This window comes from Monopterus albus, unplaced genomic scaffold, assembly GCF_001952655.1.
Source record: "Monopterus albus unplaced genomic scaffold, M_albus_1.0 scaffold12.1, whole genome shotgun sequence".
In the NCBI taxonomy this organism is placed as follows: Eukaryota; Metazoa; Chordata; class Actinopteri; order Synbranchiformes; family Synbranchidae; genus Monopterus; species Monopterus albus.
The window spans coordinates 2832773-2853636 of record NW_018127892.1 but is presented as its reverse complement, the minus strand read 5'-3'; the positions used below and the strand labels follow the sequence as shown (position 1 = coordinate 2853636).

The 20864-nt window shown below is 41.0% G+C and overlaps 2 protein-coding genes and 1 long non-coding RNA gene across 4 annotated transcripts in view; 1 reads left to right on the top strand and 2 right to left on the bottom strand.

Moving 5' to 3' along the window:
- The first annotated feature begins 2947 nt into the window (after window positions 1-2947).
- LOC109954942 (uncharacterized) lies at window positions 2948-5564 on the top strand. Its single transcript, XR_002274201.1, has 4 exons — window positions 2948-3063; window positions 3939-3993; window positions 4281-4379; window positions 4597-5564. It is a non-coding gene; the product is annotated as an uncharacterized LOC109954942 (long non-coding RNA).
- A 1038-nt stretch (window positions 5565-6602) lies between these two features.
- idua (alpha-L-iduronidase) lies at window positions 6603-14387 on the bottom strand. 2 transcript variants are annotated; one of them, XM_020590631.1, is made up of 14 exons: window positions 14048-14387; window positions 13688-13828; window positions 13434-13516; window positions 12984-13091; window positions 12633-12728; window positions 11611-11813; window positions 11199-11378; window positions 10226-10442; window positions 9802-10011; window positions 9555-9676; window positions 9044-9169; window positions 8231-8307; window positions 7928-8019; window positions 6603-7785 (listed from the first exon to the last, which is right to left on the bottom strand). In XM_020590631.1, the coding sequence occupies exons 1-14, from the start codon at window positions 14194-14196 to the stop codon at window positions 7685-7687; spliced, it is 1905 nt and encodes a 634-aa protein (XP_020446287.1). In that variant the 5' UTR covers window positions 14197-14387; the 3' UTR covers window positions 6603-7684. The 2 variants fall into 2 exon arrangements, with proteins under 2 accessions (XP_020446287.1, XP_020446288.1); XM_020590632.1 differs by having other exon boundaries at window positions 13688-13868; window positions 14048-14135.
- A 1662-nt stretch (window positions 14388-16049) lies between these two features.
- Window positions 16050-20864, bottom strand: part of LOC109954764 (tankyrase-1-like) — a 17033-nt gene continuing 12218 nt past the window's right edge. The window contains 14 exon segments of the mRNA XM_020590302.1: window positions 16050-16799; window positions 16921-17077; window positions 17171-17357; window positions 17550-17655; window positions 17857-17931; window positions 18202-18299; window positions 18397-18517; window positions 18698-18780; window positions 18938-19133; window positions 19406-19594; window positions 19806-19915; window positions 20105-20324; window positions 20446-20611; window positions 20738-20864. The exon segment at window positions 20738-20864 is cut by the window's right edge and continues 17 nt beyond it. Coding sequence (XP_020445958.1) covers window positions 16713-16799; window positions 16921-17077; window positions 17171-17357; window positions 17550-17655; window positions 17857-17931; window positions 18202-18299; window positions 18397-18517; window positions 18698-18780; window positions 18938-19133; window positions 19406-19594; window positions 19806-19915; window positions 20105-20324; window positions 20446-20611; window positions 20738-20864 — 1922 coding nt within the window. The 3' untranslated portion in view covers window positions 16050-16712.

The following is a 20864-nucleotide window of genomic DNA, read 5'->3' as shown; positions in this document are numbered from 1 at the left end:
CTAAAACATAACTCTGTAACCAGCTGATTTTGGAAGACGTGTTTTCTAGGGACAGCTTAACCAGGACTCGGCATAAATCTGAGCAACAAATTAATGCTAATTGCAGCTGTAATGTTATGAATCAGTGTGCTCACACGAGATTTCTGCAGGTGCTTTCAAAGTATACCAAACCTGCACACACTGGTGCTGCCTTTCATATGTTTGCAGTGTTCAGTAGGTTTGCCTACAAAGTATGCTGTATGACTGACTTGCAGTGCATGCAAGTATCACCATCATCATGCAGTCTGACACTATGTTTTAATAAATACTGTACTGCACATGAAACTATTTTCTGTATTGACTAAATACTGAATCCTCATGAGAATGGTCAGGCACAGGGATGTTCATCTGCATTCATCTCTACTGACCTCTTTCGGATGACCTATCCTATTGACAAAAGCCCTTTTCATGATGTCTAATATGGGGCTCCAGCTTTCATTCACTGATGACTGCTAGAATACAGAAAAAACAGTATATTATATTAACAATACTAATGCTAACTACTAATAAATACTACTAATACTAACTACAATAACAATATACTATTGAGACATTCATTTATATTTATATTATTTATATCCAGAATAATAATGTCAAATGACCACCAAGTGGTAAATGCATAACTGATGATATAAACAAAAAACATAGCCGCTAAAAAAATAAAATAAACAACAGCCCTCTCACACTCCCCCCCTCACACACACACAGGCATATTATATTTTAGCAGCATTGAGTGTGGTAACTGCTGTTGGGTAAAAACTATTCTTGAATCTATTGGTCCTTGATTTGATTACTCTGAACCGTCTACCTGATGGCAGCAGTTCAAAGAGTGAACCTCCAGGGTGTGAAGTGTCCTTAATGATGTTCTGTGTTTTTTGAGGCAGCAGGAACTTTACAGTTCTTCCAGAGTGAGGAGAGGGCAGCCGACTATCTCCTTGGCCGTATTAATGACCTTCTAGAGCTTTTTCATCTGAGCCACTGTGCAGCTGCTGTACTATACACATATGCAGTATGAAAGGATGCTCTGAATGGAGCACTGATAGAAGGACACCAGCAGTCTCTGGGAGATGTTGTTCTTCCTGAGCACCCGTAGGAAGTACAGTCTCTGCTGGGCCTTTTTAAACAGTTCAGAGATATTCAAACCCCAGGTCAGATCCTCCTTGATACGGACTCTCAGTAAGTGGAAGGCTGGCACCCTCTCCACACGGTCCCCGCTGATATACAGTGGCAAGATGTTGGTTTTCTTGTTGAATATATTGTTAATAAAATGCAGCGAGCAATTAGAATGACACTTAAATGGGGACTTAGATTTTCAGTGGATAAAAAGAAGACAGTCTATTTTATGTGGAGGACAACTAATTGGAATTTAAAACTCAGGTTATATGGTCAGGAATTAAAGCGAGTGGATTATTTTAAGTATTTGGGTTTGTGGTTTGTTAAAGGTTGACATGGGCACTGCATACAGAGAAGGCAATAGATAAATGCAAAAAGGTGTTGAATGTTGTGAGATGTCTGAGGGGGGTTGAATAGGGAGCTAGTAGATCAGCAATTACGACAATATACACAGATCAGTGATTGATTATGATAGTAAGGCATATGGGTCTGCAGCACAGACAGTTCTAAAGAAATTAGATATAATTCAAAATCAAGGTCTCAGGTTATGTTGTGGAGCAATTATTTCTACGCCAGTAGCTATAACTGAGGTGGAAAGGGGGGAAATGTCATTGGAGCTTAGAAGATTGCAGTTGGCATTAATGTACTGGGCCACTTTGAAAGGTCATAGTGTGGGTCTCCCCAGGCAAATGGTGTTGAAAACATTTCAGGAACAAGAGAAAAGGCAGATAAGGATGGGTGACAGAGAAGATAGCTAATGACATGAGACTAAGTGATGTAAATGTTCGTCCCAGTGTAGTGTATCCAGCAGTTCCTGGATTGAGGATGTTTTAGTAGATTTGGAATTACTTCGGAAAATAAAAGGTGAAATAGTACATAGGAGTATGGTAGAGATCTTGATTATATACAAATATATACAGATGCATCCAGATTATTGGATTCAAAAGTTGGAGTGGCCTGTGTGATTCCTGAATTAAAAGTGAATATAGCTAAAAGATTGAGTGATAATTTAAGTGTTCATATGGGAGAGTTATTAGCTATATGGTTGGCTTTAATATGGATGGAAAAATATAGACCGGTGGGTACAGCAGTACTGATAGGCTCAGATTCCCGCTGAACTTTGATTAGCTTAAGGAATTTTCACTCAGAAACCAGACAAGATATAGTATTTAATAGAGTTTTATTAACTAACAATCTTCAAAAATCAGGAATCAAAGTTAAGTTTCTGTGGATATCTTCACACATAGGGGTAGGGGGCAATAAGCAACCTGATGTCAATGCTAAAGAAGCTTCAGGCAGTGCTAATATCTGTTTGGAGATCAAGTATAGTATGGCAGAATTGAAAAGTATAATTAAGTGTAAAATGTTACAGAAGTGGCAGCTTTTAAGAAATAATGAAAGAGCTGGTCATCAGTTATATGGCATTCAGAAGAAAGTGGGTAGGAGTAGGAATACTAGCAGGTCAAATTGAAAGGAAAATATAATTTCAAGGGTGAGATCTGGACGTACAAGACTGATTAGTACATTAGTTTAAATGAATAAACATAATACTGGAAGATGTGATTATCGTGATATGTCTGAAACAACAGACCATGTATTCAAGGAATGCCCAAGATGTCAACAAGAGAGACAAAGGTTAATAATACAGCTTGAAGAAAATAAAGTATGGTTTGACATAAAGGATATTTTGCTAAGGAAATCAGGAAAATAGTGTTTTCGGAGTATTTTTCCTTCCTATTCAGAAGGTGGCGGTAATGCATCTAACGTTGCTTGCCAATTGCTGGAATTAGAAAGAAGAAGAAGAAACGTCTCTTCCTCTGTCTTCTGTGGTGATAAAGTGACCTCTGTTGCTAGCTGTTAGCCTCCTCTACAACGATGGTTCCTCCGGTTGCAGTGTCGCCTTTGATTAAGGTTTGTATTGCCGGTTATATTGTGAAAAGAGGTTGTTTGTGTTTTACTGTAAAGTGGTCTTTGCAGTCGTATGACATTTTGCCAGCTACCCACTAGCTGTGAAGCATGCTAACAAACAGCTTTTTGTTTTTGGCGACGTTACTAAAGCTTGGAGTGAAACCAAGACCTAGTGAGTAGATGCGACTGTGCTCACGTTACATTTTGTCTTATTATTGCACCAGTCTAACGTGTTGGATGCTATAAATGTAGCGTGCACTGACCGAGCGTCACCCTGATGTTGCTAATAGACGATAACTAAGCTGTCTCCACTGAACCGACAGTGGCGCTAACTGGTTATAAAAAGAAGGTCTTTGGAAGTAATGGACAATCGAGGATAAGAGAGAATTCAAGATAATACATTATGAATAATACCGCATCCCCTTTGTTTTGGTTTAAAGTTGGTTACTTATGGTTTGACAAACCAGCTGTAACGTATGTTGCCCTCTGCTGTTTGTTTCGGTCGAGAATAAATGCAGCGTGCACTGACCGAGCGTCACCCTGATGTTGCTAATAGACGATAACTAAGCTGTCTCCACTGAACCGACAGTGGCGCTAACTCAAAAGACCTCAAAAGATTCCTGCAGCACTATATAGACTTCAGTGGGTGTCACGGCATTATCAGTCTAGATCTAGGTACTTGATGGAAGTGAGCTTGCTGCTGTAGTCCTTTGTTTACGTAGAATTTACGAATACTGAGTGAATGGCAAAACATCAAGAGTTTAACTGAAAGCTCTGTTACCATTTAATTGTACTTGTAGATATTCTGGACCTGTTCTGAATAGGCTAGTTTGAAATGTTATGATTGTGACTGATGTGTTTAACTTTTTCCATGACAGACAGCCAGGTATTCAGCTTTGATTGCTGGAGTCATCTATGGCAAAAGGCGATATGGTAAGTCATTCTGAATAGTCATCACGCAGTGTCCTTTGTACCAGATGATGACTAGAGACCCTAATACTTCAGAATACACTTTACGTTGAGTTTTCCTTTCATTTTTTGCCTGTCTGTATGTAGACACACAAACCATGTTTGGTAAAGATCAGTAAGAAAGCTGATAAACACTGTAGAGATTGTCATTGGGAAATCCAATGCAGGCTGTTAATGATGAGTGCAAATTCCTTTTCCCCACTTAATCAGTATTGTATTTTTTTTTTTACTAAACCTCTTGATTTGCTCAGACTACCTGAAGCCAATAGCAGCTGAGGAGAGGAGGATTGAGGAAGAGGAGAAAAAGATCCGTGAGGAGCAGGAGCGCATTGCCAAGCAACTAGCAGAAGGTAGCATCATCAGGCTCATTCATGTCCAGTACTCACCTTTCAGTTGGCACATGCGTAATCTGCATGCTAATCGATTCATGCACAATAATACACATTTACTGTTGCATCACTCTTTGAAGTGCACAAAGTTTTGCCCTTTCTCTTTTCAATGTGACTCATGCTTGAAGTGTAAAATCTCCCATTTTCTAATCTCAGATATTTAACTTTGTCCTTACAGCAAGTGAAGACACCATTCTGAAGTGAAGCTGATGTGCTGTGTGAAGATCCTGACGTCCAAACTCCAAACCTCTCCCTCCGTTTTCTGGAGCAACAATGGCAATGTTTGATCACAGCCAATCTAACAGTCCCATGTTCTGGATGTGTTCACTGTTGTGTTGAATGTTGCCAGATCCAATGATTTAAAGTTAATTACGTGATATGAAAAAAAGCATTGTAATACTGCAAATACAGCTGTACCAATATATTAAGTTCATGTTTGTAATGAAGCAGTCATAAATACAGAAGTACACAACCTCTGTAGTTTTTGTTTACCAGCATATGGTATTTGACTATGATCGGTTTGTTACAGCACAGATTAGACCGATCTAATATCACAGCAGCTTCTTGTTTCATAATTAAAAATGTTATTCACATTAGTCATCATATAAAATGCGAGGTTTTCATTTGTCCCACATTTTATCCTCGGATGATTCTACATTGCTTCCTACTTGCAAACACCTTTGTAGATCTCATTAGAATGAATACAGATCTAATTTATTGTATTGACTTATTTACAAGCAGGTACATAGGTGTCATAAAACAAATCTCTCCAAGACTTCAAATAGTATTTTATCAATATTTTTATGGAAAAGGCACTGAAGGAGTTTGGTGACTTTGTATACAGGTCAGTGTTTAACTTCTCCCTGCTGAGTTACTCATGTTGAAATTGTACATATGATGATGATGGAAAAACACTAGATGCAGCCATAATACACCTGCCATGTGATCATTTTGTTGGCTTGAGCCTGGACGTGTGTTCACGTTATTACTAGAACAACAGTGCCAGGGCTGACTGAAAGTACAGCTGGACTTGCCGACATGCCATTTGTCTAGACTTACTGTAGCTTTCACTACTGTAGTTAGGAAACATTCTCTTCTCAAGACTGGTGAGGGGAACTTAAATGTGTGTGGTGAATGGGATTTTTTTTTTAAATTGGGCGCACCACAACGGGTTTTTAAAGTAAAAATTGCACTGCTCAACAGTTACTAATTGCACCAATTGGTTGAGTAAGGAAATGAAAATTAACAAATGAAAAATTCTTTTTAACAGCTTCAAGAGGGAGACTTGGGCTTCAAGCAGGTTGGGTGAGGTACAGTTTTGCGTTTCGTGTGCTTCTTATATTTTTGGACCTGTGGGAGACCTCCCAGCATGGAATTTATCCCACACCTGCAAAGCATTAAAGTCACAAATGTGATAGTTTCATACGTAGATGTGATTGTTGTCAGAGCTCTACTGTGTGGGTTCTTGGGAGGCCAAGCCTGGCAGAGACAGACAACCCAGATGACTAAACTCTGGGGCGCTCACTTTGGGTGTATTTATCTTATTTTCTGTGATGAGAATGACAGCAGCTATGACTAAAAACTGGGTTGTCGAGTCTACAGGTTGACACCATGTTGAATTATTATTCCAGTCATGGCTGTCGCCTGTGCAGAGGCATAAAAACATAAACAAAACAGGTGACTAGTAACAAAGCATCAGATATTTCATAAGTATTTTTTGTGTGGAAAGTCTTTATTCATAAAAATTGTCACTGAAATAAATGTGTAGTAAAAACTACACACGTGACGCTGAAGCATGTTTCTGGTTAAACAGCTGTTATTGGTGGAAGATGGGACAGGGTTAGACGCTGAGGTCAGTGTTTCAGGTTCCTGAGTCAAAAGTTGAGTTCAGGATTCTTCTCTTCAGCACCAAGGACAGATCACGTTGTTTCACTTAAGCTCCTTGTTTCTTTTACTGATAGAAAGTGACCAAACTCCCTTCAGAAGTCCAGCAAGTTAATTTTGCTTTTATGAGAACAAACATAACATTCAATATATAACTCAAGCTGTGCCAGCTTCTTAAATGTAACATAGTAGTGATCCATGAAGTTGGACTTACTGCAATAAACCATATTTACAATGAGGCTGCTGCTGCTGCTGGCTGTCATTCAGCTTTTTCTTTGGCCATGGTGCTTTTATACCTGTATACAAAGTCACCAAACTCCTTCAAAAATCTGGTAGTGTTTGTTTAAAAACAAGCATGCACCATGAAACTAATCATTTCTTGAATGTGAACAACAGGTAAATTTGCCTTAAGACATAACGTTATTAAATATATTTAACATTAGTTTGCTGCTGTTCTGTCATCTGTTAGTGATGTTTTACAGTCACAATATAACCTTGTTTTTCCATATAGCCATCATAGATTGAGATACCTTAATCTTAACTTATAAAATCTTTTCAGTCTCCAGGTATTACAGCTTATATCATCACAAGATGCAATTATTAAACCAAAAACAATGCAGGAATCTAAAGGCAACAATTAAAAACAGCACTGTGACAGTTTTACTGACCACACATTAAATACAAAAGAACAGCAAAACAGCATCAACTGATAAACTGAATTAATAAATTATAATATCTGGTTGTTGTCCTTGTCTCTGTAAAAAATGAGCCAAACTTTACTTATCTAGCGAGTAAACACAAAACAATCAAAAGACATTTTTCAAATGTGAAAAATAGAACATAAGTTTAGAGATGACAAAGTAATATGAATTATCATCATAATATTATTTAAATTTTATTAATCAGACCAAAACATTAGATGGATGACTCTGATGGTCTGATTGCAACAGTTTGTTAAGAAAGTTTCTGTTTTTGTTGATTACAAATCTGAGTATCGACACATTTTGTGCACAGCAAACATGATCAGCAAAGCCTCATTCCAACACTGCATTTAACAAATTGTCCTTAGGGATGTATGACACAGGTGGCCTGTTCATTTCTACATGAAAGAATAAAGCTTGTGCTATTTTCTGTATTTCCTTACTGTTAACAAATCCACAGAAGAGACAAAAATCAATTAATCTGACTGTGTATGAATCCAATTCTGCTATTTACTTCTTTTTGAGTAACATCTATGAAAACGTGTCCAGTTGTTTGAGTAAATAATAAAATGAAGCTACATCTTTATCATCCCATGCTGTTTAACATATAGAATCAGAAGGCTGCGGTCTCTAAAAGGTTTTTTCAAAGGTAATATCCATGTGAGCAGACCTGACCCTGGTCTAGTGCTCCTCTGAATACCTCTCAGGCAGCGAGTATGGCCCAGGCCTTCCCCAGTGGTCCATAGCTCGAACTCTGTACAGACCATCAACTTCCTGGTCCGCTGCAGAACACAATGAGGTAAATGGTATTCTTTATAAGGCTGGATGTCACAATGCCAAGGTATGTTTTAAAAGGTGAAGGCAATACTGTTTTGCGCTTTGCTGCTCATTTATGCCTTTAAGGGGCTGACAGAGAATTCTTACCAGGCGCAAAAACATATGAAGTAAAAATAGTGTCCTGTGTGTTAATCCTGCTGATTTTTTTTGAGAATTCAACTTCAAATGTTTTGATACATCTGCAAATGCAAAGAAAACTAAATGAATGAATGCTTACTGTCATGTATATTACATATCAACATCTCAAACTGGTCTACTGTACTGCTACACTTGGTATGAGAGTTCTGGATAACAAGCTGTTTAAATTAATAAGTTGGTACCTGCTGTCATGACTTCACAGTTTCTTGCAGTGACATATGCAAAAACAAATAATCAGTGATGTGCACTTACTTGGAATCAATACAGTGATCAGACCAGACAATCAGGACTTGGCCTTTGGTGATCCTGATGAAGCGCAATCCATTAACCTAATCAAGAGCCAAATATAGTTGTAAAATATCTCTTAGAGAGAACGGCTGGGATTTCAAGACAGTAATAATTGATCCTCTCTACCTCACCTATTCTACTCTATAATCTTAAAACTTTACTCCCCTCCACTTTCCATGCACCCGTCACTACCTGTGTGTCTCTTCTCTCCCGTAGTGTGTCCTCTCTCTCTCCCTGTACCTTTCTGCAGGTTGCCCTGGAGCTCTACGTCTCTGACGAGCAGTCACCAGCCACATCGACCTGATCAGTGTTTGATTGTTGTGTCTTGTTGCTTTTCTTCTTTTGTCTCTCCTCTATCCACTCACCCCAACCGGTCGAGGCAGAAGGCCGCCCACCAAGAGCCGGGGTCTGTCGGAGGTTTCTTCTGTTAAAGGGAGTTTTTCCTCCCCACTGACGCCAAGTGCTTGTTCAAGGGGGATTTGTTGGGTTGCTCTCTATAATACTGTAAAGTCTACCCTTATTATGTAAAGTGCCTTCAGATGAGTTTTTGTTGTGATATGGAGCTATGCAAATAAAACTGAACTGAATTAAACAACAGTGGAAGAGTTTAACAGGCTCCATAGACTGTTAATCACAGCAGACTCTGAGTTACATTCCTGGCAAAGTGACTTCTAAAATTAAATAGAAAACCACTTTGTCACTTGGTTTGGTGGCTGTTTAAAAAGCCATCTTGCTTACACTGACACAGCAGGAGAGTCGTTTAAACCCCGCACTGACCTGGTCCGGCACGGCTTTGGGTTGTGCACAAACATGGATGAGGAGCACAGAGGGGACAGACAGTTTGACTTTCAGAGTCAGAGTGTCCCCAGCAGGAACTTCCCAGGGTCCATCAACACGAGGATCCTGACACAATGACACGTCATCAGTTGGTCAAAATACAGACAGGCGACAAATTAAAGGAAAAAAGCTGAAGAAGTGAGTGATCTCTTCCAGGACGACAGTGGCCCCATCCACAGGACATGAGGGGTCACTAAAGTGAGGAGTATGAAAATGATGCGAGTCCGTTGATGGTGTTCTGGATTATACTGATTTCTGCTGTCAAACACTCAAACTGCATGGCAGATGACAACCTAGCAATCATTTCATGTAGATTTTATTAAAACATACATTTAGGATGAAATAAAAATAATTGCTATTTGGAGGAATGTCTGTGTTTTCAACTCAATGTATGTTGTTAAACCCCCCCCCCATCATGTCATGTACATTTTTATATATTATTGCTGTTTACCTGCGCACTCCTGAGGCTCCTGAACTGTTCTGCTGTGGGGTAGTCGGGGCTGCCCATGTTCCGCCACAGCTGGTATGGGTTGGTTACGTTGTTGTCCATGTAGTATGTGACATACACCAGACCTGATCCAGATGACAGGACTCAAATGAACCACTCACTTGTAGAAATACAGGCCTGTAGGATTTCTGATATTAGCCAATGTTTTGAGCTAAAACAACATTAAACTGTGCAGTATATTCAGTCCTACCCTTTTGAGCAGCCAGTCCTTTCAATGACACTGTGATGTCATCAGTTTTTGTGGAGGTGCTGTTGTCATCACTGTTGTAGACCAGCACTGCTGCCTGCCAGCTGTCTGAGCCGCCGGGTATTACAGGCTTGTGGCTGCTGGCCAGAACTCCCACTGTGCTGCTGCTTGTTCCTGCCGAGTTCAAAATCTGATGCAGGACCTGGGTCTCTCCTTAGAGTGAAATCACATACAGGAAAGGCAGCAGGACCACTGAGACAGAATCTGGGCAGATCAAACAGCAACACCTGGAAATCTGAGCTTTGCTTGTACAAGGGCTACTTTAGATAATGCACCCATTTGAATTATATCAACTCAATCACACGTTTCCACCAGGGCTCAGTAAACCCCTGAAGGATCACCCGTTCTAGAGTAAAGAGCCTGTCACCTAGCAATGCCAGCAGGCCCATGACGGTGAGGACAGGCTTCCTGATCAGCTGCACGTGAGGTGGCTGTGTGTTGTTGACCTGAAAACGGGCGGTCAGCGTGCGCTGGGTGAAGGGGTGTGGGTGGTAGCTGAGGAAGGCATTGTCATTGCTCAGCAGGGTATAGTTGATGGTGCTATTTGGTTCTACCAGCAACAGATCCTGGTGCTGGTTTATTATCTGTTGGAGGGAGAAGAGCAGCAGATTGGTTGAGGGTAATTTAGTATTTCAATCTGATAACAGTCTAAGGCAATCAAAGTGCTTAACACAGTGCACGCAATGTACACAGATAAAGCATTAAAGTACATATATAAAACATTAAATTGAATATTAAATTAAATCATTAAATGCATAGTAAAAGAAAAAATGGTTGCGTTAAGGGAAGAAAAATCAAAGCAGAAACACGTGTAGAATTAAGATACTATAGTTAAAGGCCGTAGAAAAAAGAACTGTCTTTGGCTTAGTTTGAAAAGTGGCACTGAAACAGCTCAATCATTTCACTTAATAGCCTACGTGGAACAAAGACTAGCTGTATATACTGAATATAGCCTCAGGGTTAATGTGTTAAAAGATGAATGCCTGCTGCTGCTGATACTGGCCTTTTACAAAACTGGAAATTCCTGTTGTGTAGCAGACACTGAGTGATAAAAACCATTTATAGCCTCATTTGTGTTTTCAGCGATATAAAGAACAAAAGTCAGGCTGAAACACTGAGGGCCTATGCTATTCTTGGCTCATTAAAGCTGAAATACTTAATAGCAGCCATTATTAATACATTTAGCTCTAAAGTTAAATGTTAGCTTCAGCCAACACAAAAGCTCAGTCACTCATTCCTAGGAACATAATCTATGGGCACTCTCTAAGAGACATAACCCTCCCATAAAAAAGCATTATGTGCTCAAATGTGATTTTTACTCTGGGTGTTTTTCCTCTCACCTTAACCACCATGGCAGCGTAGGTCACATCAGCCCTCCACTCCTGCGGCCTGGACCAGCCCACCAGAGGGTCAGCCTCATCGTTGTACACAGGGAGGCTGCGGAACTGCGGGAAACGCCCCTGGATCTCCTCCACTGTCTGGACTTCCTGCTGTAGAATGGGCAACGAGTAGCCTCCTCCCTAAAGGAGCAGTGATTCTAATTACCCCAGTTTTGTAATCAATTACCTAATGAATGCATTACTAGATATAGTTTTACATACCTCAGGTGATTACAGAAACAGAATTTAGTGTTTAGAGTCATTCTTTAAGGTGCAAGCATTTCATTTGTCAGCCACAAATCTAAAACACTTGCAAGTGAATGCATTCATGTTCTGTTTGCTCTAGATATGCTTTCAATCCAGTGAAACGCACCTTCTTGTGCAGGGCGATGAAGTCGATCCTGACTCCATTCTCTCCAGTGAAGTAGTTGGTGCCATTGTAACAGTGCTGCAGCATGGCCCAGCAATACGGCGAGTGCGGGGGAGAATGGCAGGAGTCTCCTGGACCCCCAAACTTGAGGAGACTACTGGCAGCATGCAAACCCTCTGAACAGGCATCATAATAGTTCAGAAACCCTAAAAAAGAAAGAAACAAAGAAATAAAAGACAGAACTGCTCATGGACACAGTATTCCAGTGTCTGGTCTTTCACATTCAAAATCAGTAATGGCACTACTCAACCTGTGAAATGTGAACATTTTCATAAAAATCACTACTCCATGTTACAACTTTCACCCTTCCTATACAGGAGCAAGGCCTCCAGACTGGAAGAGACACAAAAAAAGGACTACAAACAATGTGGCTGAATCTTTATGGTCATTTTTGCATCTGTTGGTGATCATGTGCATCTTGTTTTGGTCATTTGGAGTCACTCAGCTCTGACATTCAAACAAAAAACATCAAGTCACTCCACACAGACGCTCTGGCCCAGGGGCCCCCTTACCTCTCAGGGACCCAGGCTATTGCTAATGTAATGTGTTCACGACAATCTGCCTAATCCACTATTGATCATATGGCAGGCAGACAGCGGTGATTAGCTGAGGTCTCATTTTGTCAGTGTAATCACTGATGTACCATACCAACTTTATTTATAAAGCACTAAAAACAACCAAAGTGGACCAAAGTGCTGTACATTGCAATAAAACAATATAAATTATGGAACGATCACTGATGTACAAAGTTTTAAATATGCATTCATCGAATGACACATTTTTATAATAAGAAACAACAATATATGTGCACAAGTAATTATAATATATAAGAAAAGAATGAAAACAAAATTCAGGGGAGAAAATCTGTGCTTCGTAGTACGATGGCTACATCTGACAACTTTTTCCACTTAAAAAAAACCCTGATATAACATAAAAATGTCATGTAGGATTCACTATGGGTTTACCTTGAATCGTCATAGTGACGTTATCAAAGTCATGGTTGTTGGGCTCGTTCCATGTTTCAAAGTTCCACTGAGAAACACTTCCCAGGCCATACCTGTCTGTAAGCAAATGAACATTTGGACATGTCAGAAGTTACACTGTGTAAAAGCAGATTACGTTTTACTTAGTCTTAGTCTACAAAATAGCAAATTCAGGTTAAATTACACAAGTTTAAAGAATAATGTTGATGTGAGGACGTTATCCAAAAAAATAAAATGCAGCAATTTCAATTTGTACTGACCGTGATTATATAGTATGAAGTGCAAACCTACTGTATACAATAATGACAAAACAACGACACTGCAGTTACTCACCGATGTACCTCTTGGCTATGAGATAAACCAGATTTCTCCACTCCACCACTTGGGATTTGTTCTCAAAATCAGTGAAATAGTTGGAAACAGAGCCCATCAGTTCAAACCCTGGAAACCAGAAGTAAAGGAAATAACTACAGTTCAGATACTTACAGCCGCATCTCGCCAGCTCAACAACACAAATCAGAAAAATCACATTTGAACTGAAGATTTCTTTTAACTTTATATTTCACACATGTGGTTTAAGTTTAGTTTGGAACAGGCAACTGAAAGAACTCTGCTTTGGATTCCTAATGAAAACATTCAGGAAAATTTCCTTCAGGAAACACCAACCTGGAACCAGATGACAACATGAAGAGCAGTGTGTGATTTAACTGGGAAGAAGATTACTTAATACATGCAGCACAGTCATGATGTGATGGTTTCCAGCTTGGGTTGATGATACAATACCTGGTTGGAGTCCATTAATCCACAAAAGGTCTATCAGCTGGTCCAGTTTAGTGAAGTTGTACTGGGATTGTCCTCCAACATCTCTACAACAAAATCAGGCAGCTGTAATTTTATCATAAGAAATACTCAAAACAAACAAATGGAAATCAAACTAAACACATTTTAAATTATACTAAATGTCAGGCTTTCTTTCACTGGAACCACAGTTCATGCCCCTGATATCTTAAGAGCTCTCCAGCAGCTAGATCACTTACTGTGCGCTGATTAGCTCCAACATCCAGTGTATCCTGACCTGCTGGATCCCTCCGTGGGGAACTGAGCCCACGTAGGCCATGTTCAGCTGCTGGTCAATGCTCAGGTCAAACTGGTGAGCCTGGGTGTGAGGGAGAGGGGGGCTGGACATGAGGAAGAGCCTCCTGTTACCTCTGTGATCCACTAGCGACACAAAATGCATTTATAGTATGTCAGATATATGAGCTTGTTTATCGGCCTGTTCGGCTTATCAGCCTGAGTCACGTGATTTCACTTTTAGCCTAGATTTACTGCTTGAGAAAAAGTATGCCAAGATCCACTCCTGTATATTTTGCTGGAAAAACTGTGAATATTTTACCTACCAGAAGCCGGTACTTCTCCAGAAGTGTTTGAGCTCCCCTATTTTTCTCCCTACATCAACTGTGATAATATACGTGCCTGAAGTTTCGCAAATGTTAATAAGAAACACGAAGATAAAATAAAATTCCACCGCATCTCTGCGACTGACCATGACCACTTTAAGTCACGTTAACTTAAATGGCTTAAAAATGATGTGACGTCAGTAGCGAGGTCAGTTTAATCCAAATATGACTTAAACACGGTATATACAAAAGGATCTAACAAAACCCATTCTAACAAGACTAAAAGACATCAAAACACACATTTTCAATCCGGTAGCAAGCTGCGTTCGCAGGCAGCTGAGTATGGTGACGTGTATTACATGCGACACTGTTGTAGTCTTTTATGGAAGCTTCACACTAACCGTATGCATAAACACTGTAAATTGCACTGTATATGATGAATTTGGTGGGTAGAAATTAGAGATTGGTGCACATACTAAGTTTGGGTGCACTTTTGTGAATTTTTGAAACAGTATTAACTTGTGGAAATGTGGTAGGACTACTTGGTAACGTGTGAGGACCACTGACTGTATAAACTGGTTAGGATGAAGACCAGGGGCATTGCTAGACATGAAGCTCTACTGGGGGCACAAGACCTTTATAACTCAAATTACACTATTTTTTTCTTGAATGTTTATTGCTTAGCCCCCTGTTCCACTGCCTGCTGCTACTATAACATCTACTGGTAAAAAGTTAAAAATGTAGATATTTTCATTATGAAAAGATTTATTTCAACATGCATTAAGAACATTATCAACATGTTTTTTTGGTGTAAAGGTCTGGCTCTGTATTGCACATTTTTTGCATTCTTATGCATTTCACAATAACTAATTTGTCTGTCAAGCAGCCCATGTGTCTTACTAAAAAATCATGAATTAAAAAAACAATCTAATCATATTTTGTAACTCAAAGTTCTCCAGTTACTTTGAAATTGTATCGTGCAATGGATAGCTGCTGGTGACACACCTGTCTCCATAGAGGTCCCTGCACAGACATCTTTCTCCACACTTTCTCTTCCTGCCTCAGGTTCACTTGTTTGCCTAATGTCTATAAAACAAACATTTTTTTTGGACTATGTGAGAAGATAGAATATTCATTAAATGCAGAATGAATAATCCAACATCAATCTTTACATAGACCACTATGTGTGATGTACACTTACTGGCCACTTGTACACCTGTACAACTGTATTCATTTCAATGCTGTCAACATCGTTGTCTATGCACCAGCACGCCTCCATCAGTAGCTGCTGCTCCTCTTCCAGATGGTTTACAGCTAACATCTAGCCATTGGTTGTGGTCTGAAAGACCCGAAAACATCTCTTATAAACGAATGTGTGTCAGTGGTTTAAGCCTGCTGATATTCTCTTCACTGTCTGAGTAATTAGTTTATTTCCATCATGTCATGTTACATCAACAAATCTTATGCACAGTGAAGACAGAAATGATACATTTCTACAGAAAAGGTCTCGTTTCAGAATTTTGACACCATTTTTAAATAAACACTAAATGGGAAACTGTTAAAAGCTGTTAATGGGACATTTATTAAAAAAAAAAAAAAAAGACAAGAGGACGTGAAAGGAAAAGTTCTGATGTCATTTACAGTCAAAGATAGTTAGACAGCAACAGTTATACACAACCATTTACACAACCTGTACAAATATTGTCCCCCACAAATCTGCCATTTAAATTCAAAATAACTTAAATAGGTTTCTATGTAAAAGTGCAAATCCATATACGAGGGATGTCTGTGAGTAAGAGCATGGTGACAGAAAGGGTGCTTTGCTGAGTCCACTGGCCATTAGGTGTTAACTTGTAAGGCATCACAAGCACATTTCAACATGTACCTGCTGTACGGTTTGAAGCACTCGTATATAATCCATTTAATATACATACACACCTTTTGTAATTATGATGCCTTACGGTGATTACTGTGATGACAAAATAAGTCTCAGTTTTAGTGATTTAACAGAGAGCCCTTTGTCTGCCCTGGGGAAAAAAAAAAAAAAAAACCAACACTAAAAACATTTCAGTTTTGTGTGTGTGTGTAGTGTTCTTGAGATGAAAGTTCAGAAACTCGGTGTTACAGCATAGCATCAATGCACTGTTAACCTGTTTTGCAGTGTTATGGGTTGGCATTAAAATCACATTTACCAGAGGTTATTCTGACAGGGTGAACACAGATGCAGTGGGAGAGAAGTAGTCCACATCTTTGACAGTGAGAATGTGTATGGGTGGGTGCATGTGTAGAGGTGCAGGGGGCAGCAATCCTCCACAGTCACAAGGCATGAGCTGACAAAGAGTGGCGAACTGTTAATGCTGATAAAGTCTCAATGAACATCCTCCTGATTCGAGAGGAGGGGAGGGGAGAGCTAACCCACACACTCTGTTGGGTCTTACATGCTTCTGTATTAACATGCAACCAATGCAAGTAAAACGAAAAAGTGTGTCATCACCACAAGCAGGAGAGTATTATACAGCACATCTGTTCATGAAGCACTGGTCACTGTGGGTTCTACTGGACAGAAGACTGGAAATGTGTCTGGTACATAAAAGGTGTTTAGGCCTTTGCAATTCAAATGAGATAATGATGAGCAACGAGTCCTTGTATGTATGATGTAAAGTAACTACGACTTTTGTTCAGCTCCTGCAGCAGACTGGGCGGCGCTGTCCGGTTTAAGAATCTGGTAGGTGATGAGGTACTCTGGGTAGGCCTGAAGGAAACAAACAGCAACCAGTTAGCCAACATCGCACAGCAAATGTATATTTTCTTATATAATAGCCTAAACAAGATTCAGGAAAAGAAATCTTTCACACATTGGTATCTTTATGTACCTGCTCTCCTCTGTAGATGACATACTCGGCGTAGGCTAGGCCATTAACGCTGGGCCGTCCAATTACTGAATGATGTCCTGGGGGTGCGTGGGCCATCTTCATGGCACTGAACTGTAGGAAGGACTTCCCCAGGGTCACTCGGCAGAACAGCAGTTGCCTGAGAGTACAGGTGAGCAGAGCAAAGTTTTACAACCAGAGCATCTTTTAGTGCAGTTAACCTCGATAGTCCTCCTTGTGAAGTCAGAGTTACCTGTGGCACAGGTAGCAGGACCGGTCTTTGTGCGTCGGGCAGCCTGTGCCTCCACCAATGCCATAGACGTACTGATTGCTCTTTGAGGAGTTCTCTGCAAAGTAGATCCCTGCTCCAAACATTCCACCTATGTAGGCATGGCGTTCATCAAAGCCTTTGTGGATGATAGCGTTGATGAATGGGGAACCTGAAGGGAGACGAGACGATATATACAGGATCTGATTTTCAGTGCTTTACACTGAATTAGATACTGGACAAATAAAAACCTAAAGTTATTGATAGTGGTTTTAAAGAACTAAAGTCAAACAAGCCACTCTAAACGAGTCCGCTGATGCTGACACATGAACCAAACAGCTGGTGTGACTATGGGCGTGGTTACCGTGAAACAACATCCGCTCATTGTGGTGGTTGTGGTTCTCATCTGCGATCTCCTTCTGTCGGTGGGCGTAACGTTCCCTCAGCTTCTTGTTTACCACCTTCTGAATCTGTGAGGTGCAATATGACACATCATGTCAAGATGTCGGGTGTCGTGCTTTACACCAAGAACTACATGTTGACCCACATACACCAGGTCAGATCACTGAGATCAAGTTCTGTGAACACCATCTACCAATGAAATAGTCCCGATAATAGTTATTCAGTGTTCTGTAGGCAGAGAGAAGCACAGAGAGATTCCTATCACAGACCTTCATGATGTTGTATCTGCTGAACACACCACCAGCGTTGCCTCCGTCTCTGTGTTCTCTGATGGTGCTCTGCATCTGAGGGACACACAACAAAAATGTCATGATGTTTTAGCAAGACAAACTATTAGCAGCTATCAGTCAATGGTCTGCAAAAATTTTCTAATACTTTTATTGAGCAAGCACATACAGTGGGTGCATAACGGCCCTGCTTCAATCTACAGTTACTAAATATGTCTTTAAACGGGATTTGTGGTCTCAGTTCTGTAGTCCACACAATCAGAAACATGTTAAGTTCATAATGATCGGTGGTACCTGTTTAAAACAAACAACTTGAACTCATCTCACCTCCTCCTCCACAGACTGGTACTCCTTGTCATCTGGGGCGAGGTCGATCAGGATGGTGCCCTGGTTGGCACAGTGGAATGTCAGGTAGGGGTTGCCTCCTGTGTAGGAAATAAGTCAAAATGAAAAGCCCCTATGTGTAGGCTGTGAAAATATGTGACATCAGCAGTACACAAAATGGCGAGGATGCCTCCTCACCTTGCTGACCACCCAACAGCCTCTCAACACCTTTGATAAGCTTGTGTCGGTGGCCATAGGCGTTGATTCCAATCTCCTTCAGCTCCTCGTGACCCATGTCAGCTAGCACGTCCAGGGTGATCTGGAAAACGGCAATAATTTAGCAGGTTGAGAAGTTCACCTCAAACAGTGCCTCTAGTATCCACTTTAACAAATAACAGGGCTTTCCTGAATGACAGGCATCAAATACAAATGTGAAACTTATGGTTACACTTGTGAACAACACAAATGTTTCAGTTGGAGTATTGCTGAGACAGCTGACCTGCTCCCTCTCAAAGATGTCCCTCAGGTGCTCCAGGCCCAGGCTCTTCAGGAACTGACTTATGTTCATGTCCAGCACTGGCACTATAAAAAAACAGTGTTAAAGTGGAATGAAAAACAATTTACCGTTTCAAACAAGGTCGGAGCATATTTTCCTGGTCAACAGCTCACTAACTTTCCATGTCCATTTTTTTGCTGTGTTAACCTGCTTTGACCAGAATTCACCATGCTACTAACTTACTTTCCCCTTCCTTACGGTGAGCTAGCTCAGCAAGTGGCCCGGCCAGGTTGTCTATGCTGCTGGCGGCTGACAGACAGGACGGCGTGGAGGCTGGGGAGATGACTGAGGCACTGACCACTGTGGCCTGGGGCTTAAAGCAGCTGGGGAGGGCGTCTGGGGGCATGGCGTCCATCAGTAGGGCCCGGATATCATCAGCCTGCAAGAACAGCAAGGAAAACTAGTTGAAAGAAGTCTGACTTAAGTTCCAGCAGATTTGTTTATGGTACCTACCCTTTTCTTTCAGTTTGGGGCCTTCAATAAAGAAGAGTATAAAACAACGAGGACTATAACCTACTTTTAACTATTGAGTGAAAACAGACTTTTCATTTTATGAAGCGTTTCGATATACTTCACTGGCCCCACACCTATCTAGGCCTAAAAAGTCATTCCAAATCTGTTGTTGTCCATCTGCTTGACAGAAGCTGTTACCGTGGCCAGGTCCAAAGCAGTTTGGCCTTCTTGGTTCTTCATTGTGGGGTCGGCTCCATGAGCCAGCAGCAGCGCACAGAGCTGTGTCCGACCCTTCTGGGCTGCCTCATGGAGGGGTGTGAAAGCCCATTTGTCTGTTGCATTCACACATGTATTGTACTTGATCAACAGGGCTGCAATGTCCACATGCTGTGAGGAAACAGAGGGTAAGTCAGTTTCACTCTCTCAGCCACAAAAAGAGGTTCAATTTACAATAAATAAAGGAGCACAAAACCAGTTAAAAAGACCAGCAACACAATAAGCACATTTTTATTTCAAAAACAAAATGCCGAGTACCCTATGAAACCACACGGGATCTGTAAGGGTAAGTAATGTTTGTGTTTACAGTGAAGAGACTGACCCCATAAGAAGCTGCATTATGAAGAGGGATAAGGCCTCCTTTGTCCTGGGCGTTGACATCAGCCCCATGCTCCAACAGATACTCTGCCACCTCTAGGTTGTTGTAGCCAGCTAAGGAGAAGGGGCAGGAATCATAGCTCAGAGATGTACTTTTTTTTTTAAACAAACAACCTTTATTTAATCAGGTAGTCTCAACAATGTCAAAATCTCATTTGCAAGAGAGACCCGAGTATAACAAACACTGCCAGACAAGACACATACAACAAACAAAAGAACACATGTTGAAGCAGTATTGTTTACCTGCAAGGTGGAGTGGTGTGGAGTTGCGCCCCTGTGTGTCTCTGCAGTTGATATTTTCTGGGGAGCAGAGTTTCTGGACTCGGGCCAGGCAGCCCTTCTTGGCAGCGTCCAGCAGGGCAGCATCACCTCTCAGCAGGTCCTGGATGTCTGTGTCGCCATCTTTCACCATGTCCAGCGGTATGTTGCCGTCTCGGTTCTTCTTGGTTGGGTCGGCTCCATGCTGAACAAGAGGTCAAAAAGTTTAAATAGACGATTTTACATATATGGGGGTCAGATTAGGATCATAACATTTAGTAACTCTGGACACTAAGTAGTGCAAGGTAACAATAATGGACCCTCACTTTGAGCAGCAGTTTGCAGATCTCATATTTGCCTTTGGCTGCAGCCTCGTGGAGTGGGGTGAACTTCCACAGATCGGCCACGTTGACTGAAGCTCCATGTCTGACCAGCAGCTCAGCCACTTCATAGTGACCATAGGAGCATGCATTGTGAAGGGGAACCAGGCCGCTGGAGGAGGAAAAACAAAGTGAAAATCTGTACACCAGAGGGACGAGGTGTTGTGCACCTACATGTTTAATCTCCGTCTGCTGCAAAATAAACTCTTAAAACACAAAAATATGATAAAGAACGCACCCCTTGTCTTTGGCATGGACATCAGCTCCATGGTGCAACAGGTATTCGACGACAGCCACTCGGTTGTAACCAGCTGCAAAGTGAAGAGGAGTGGAGTGGCGGGCCTCCAGGGCCCGGCAGGTTACAT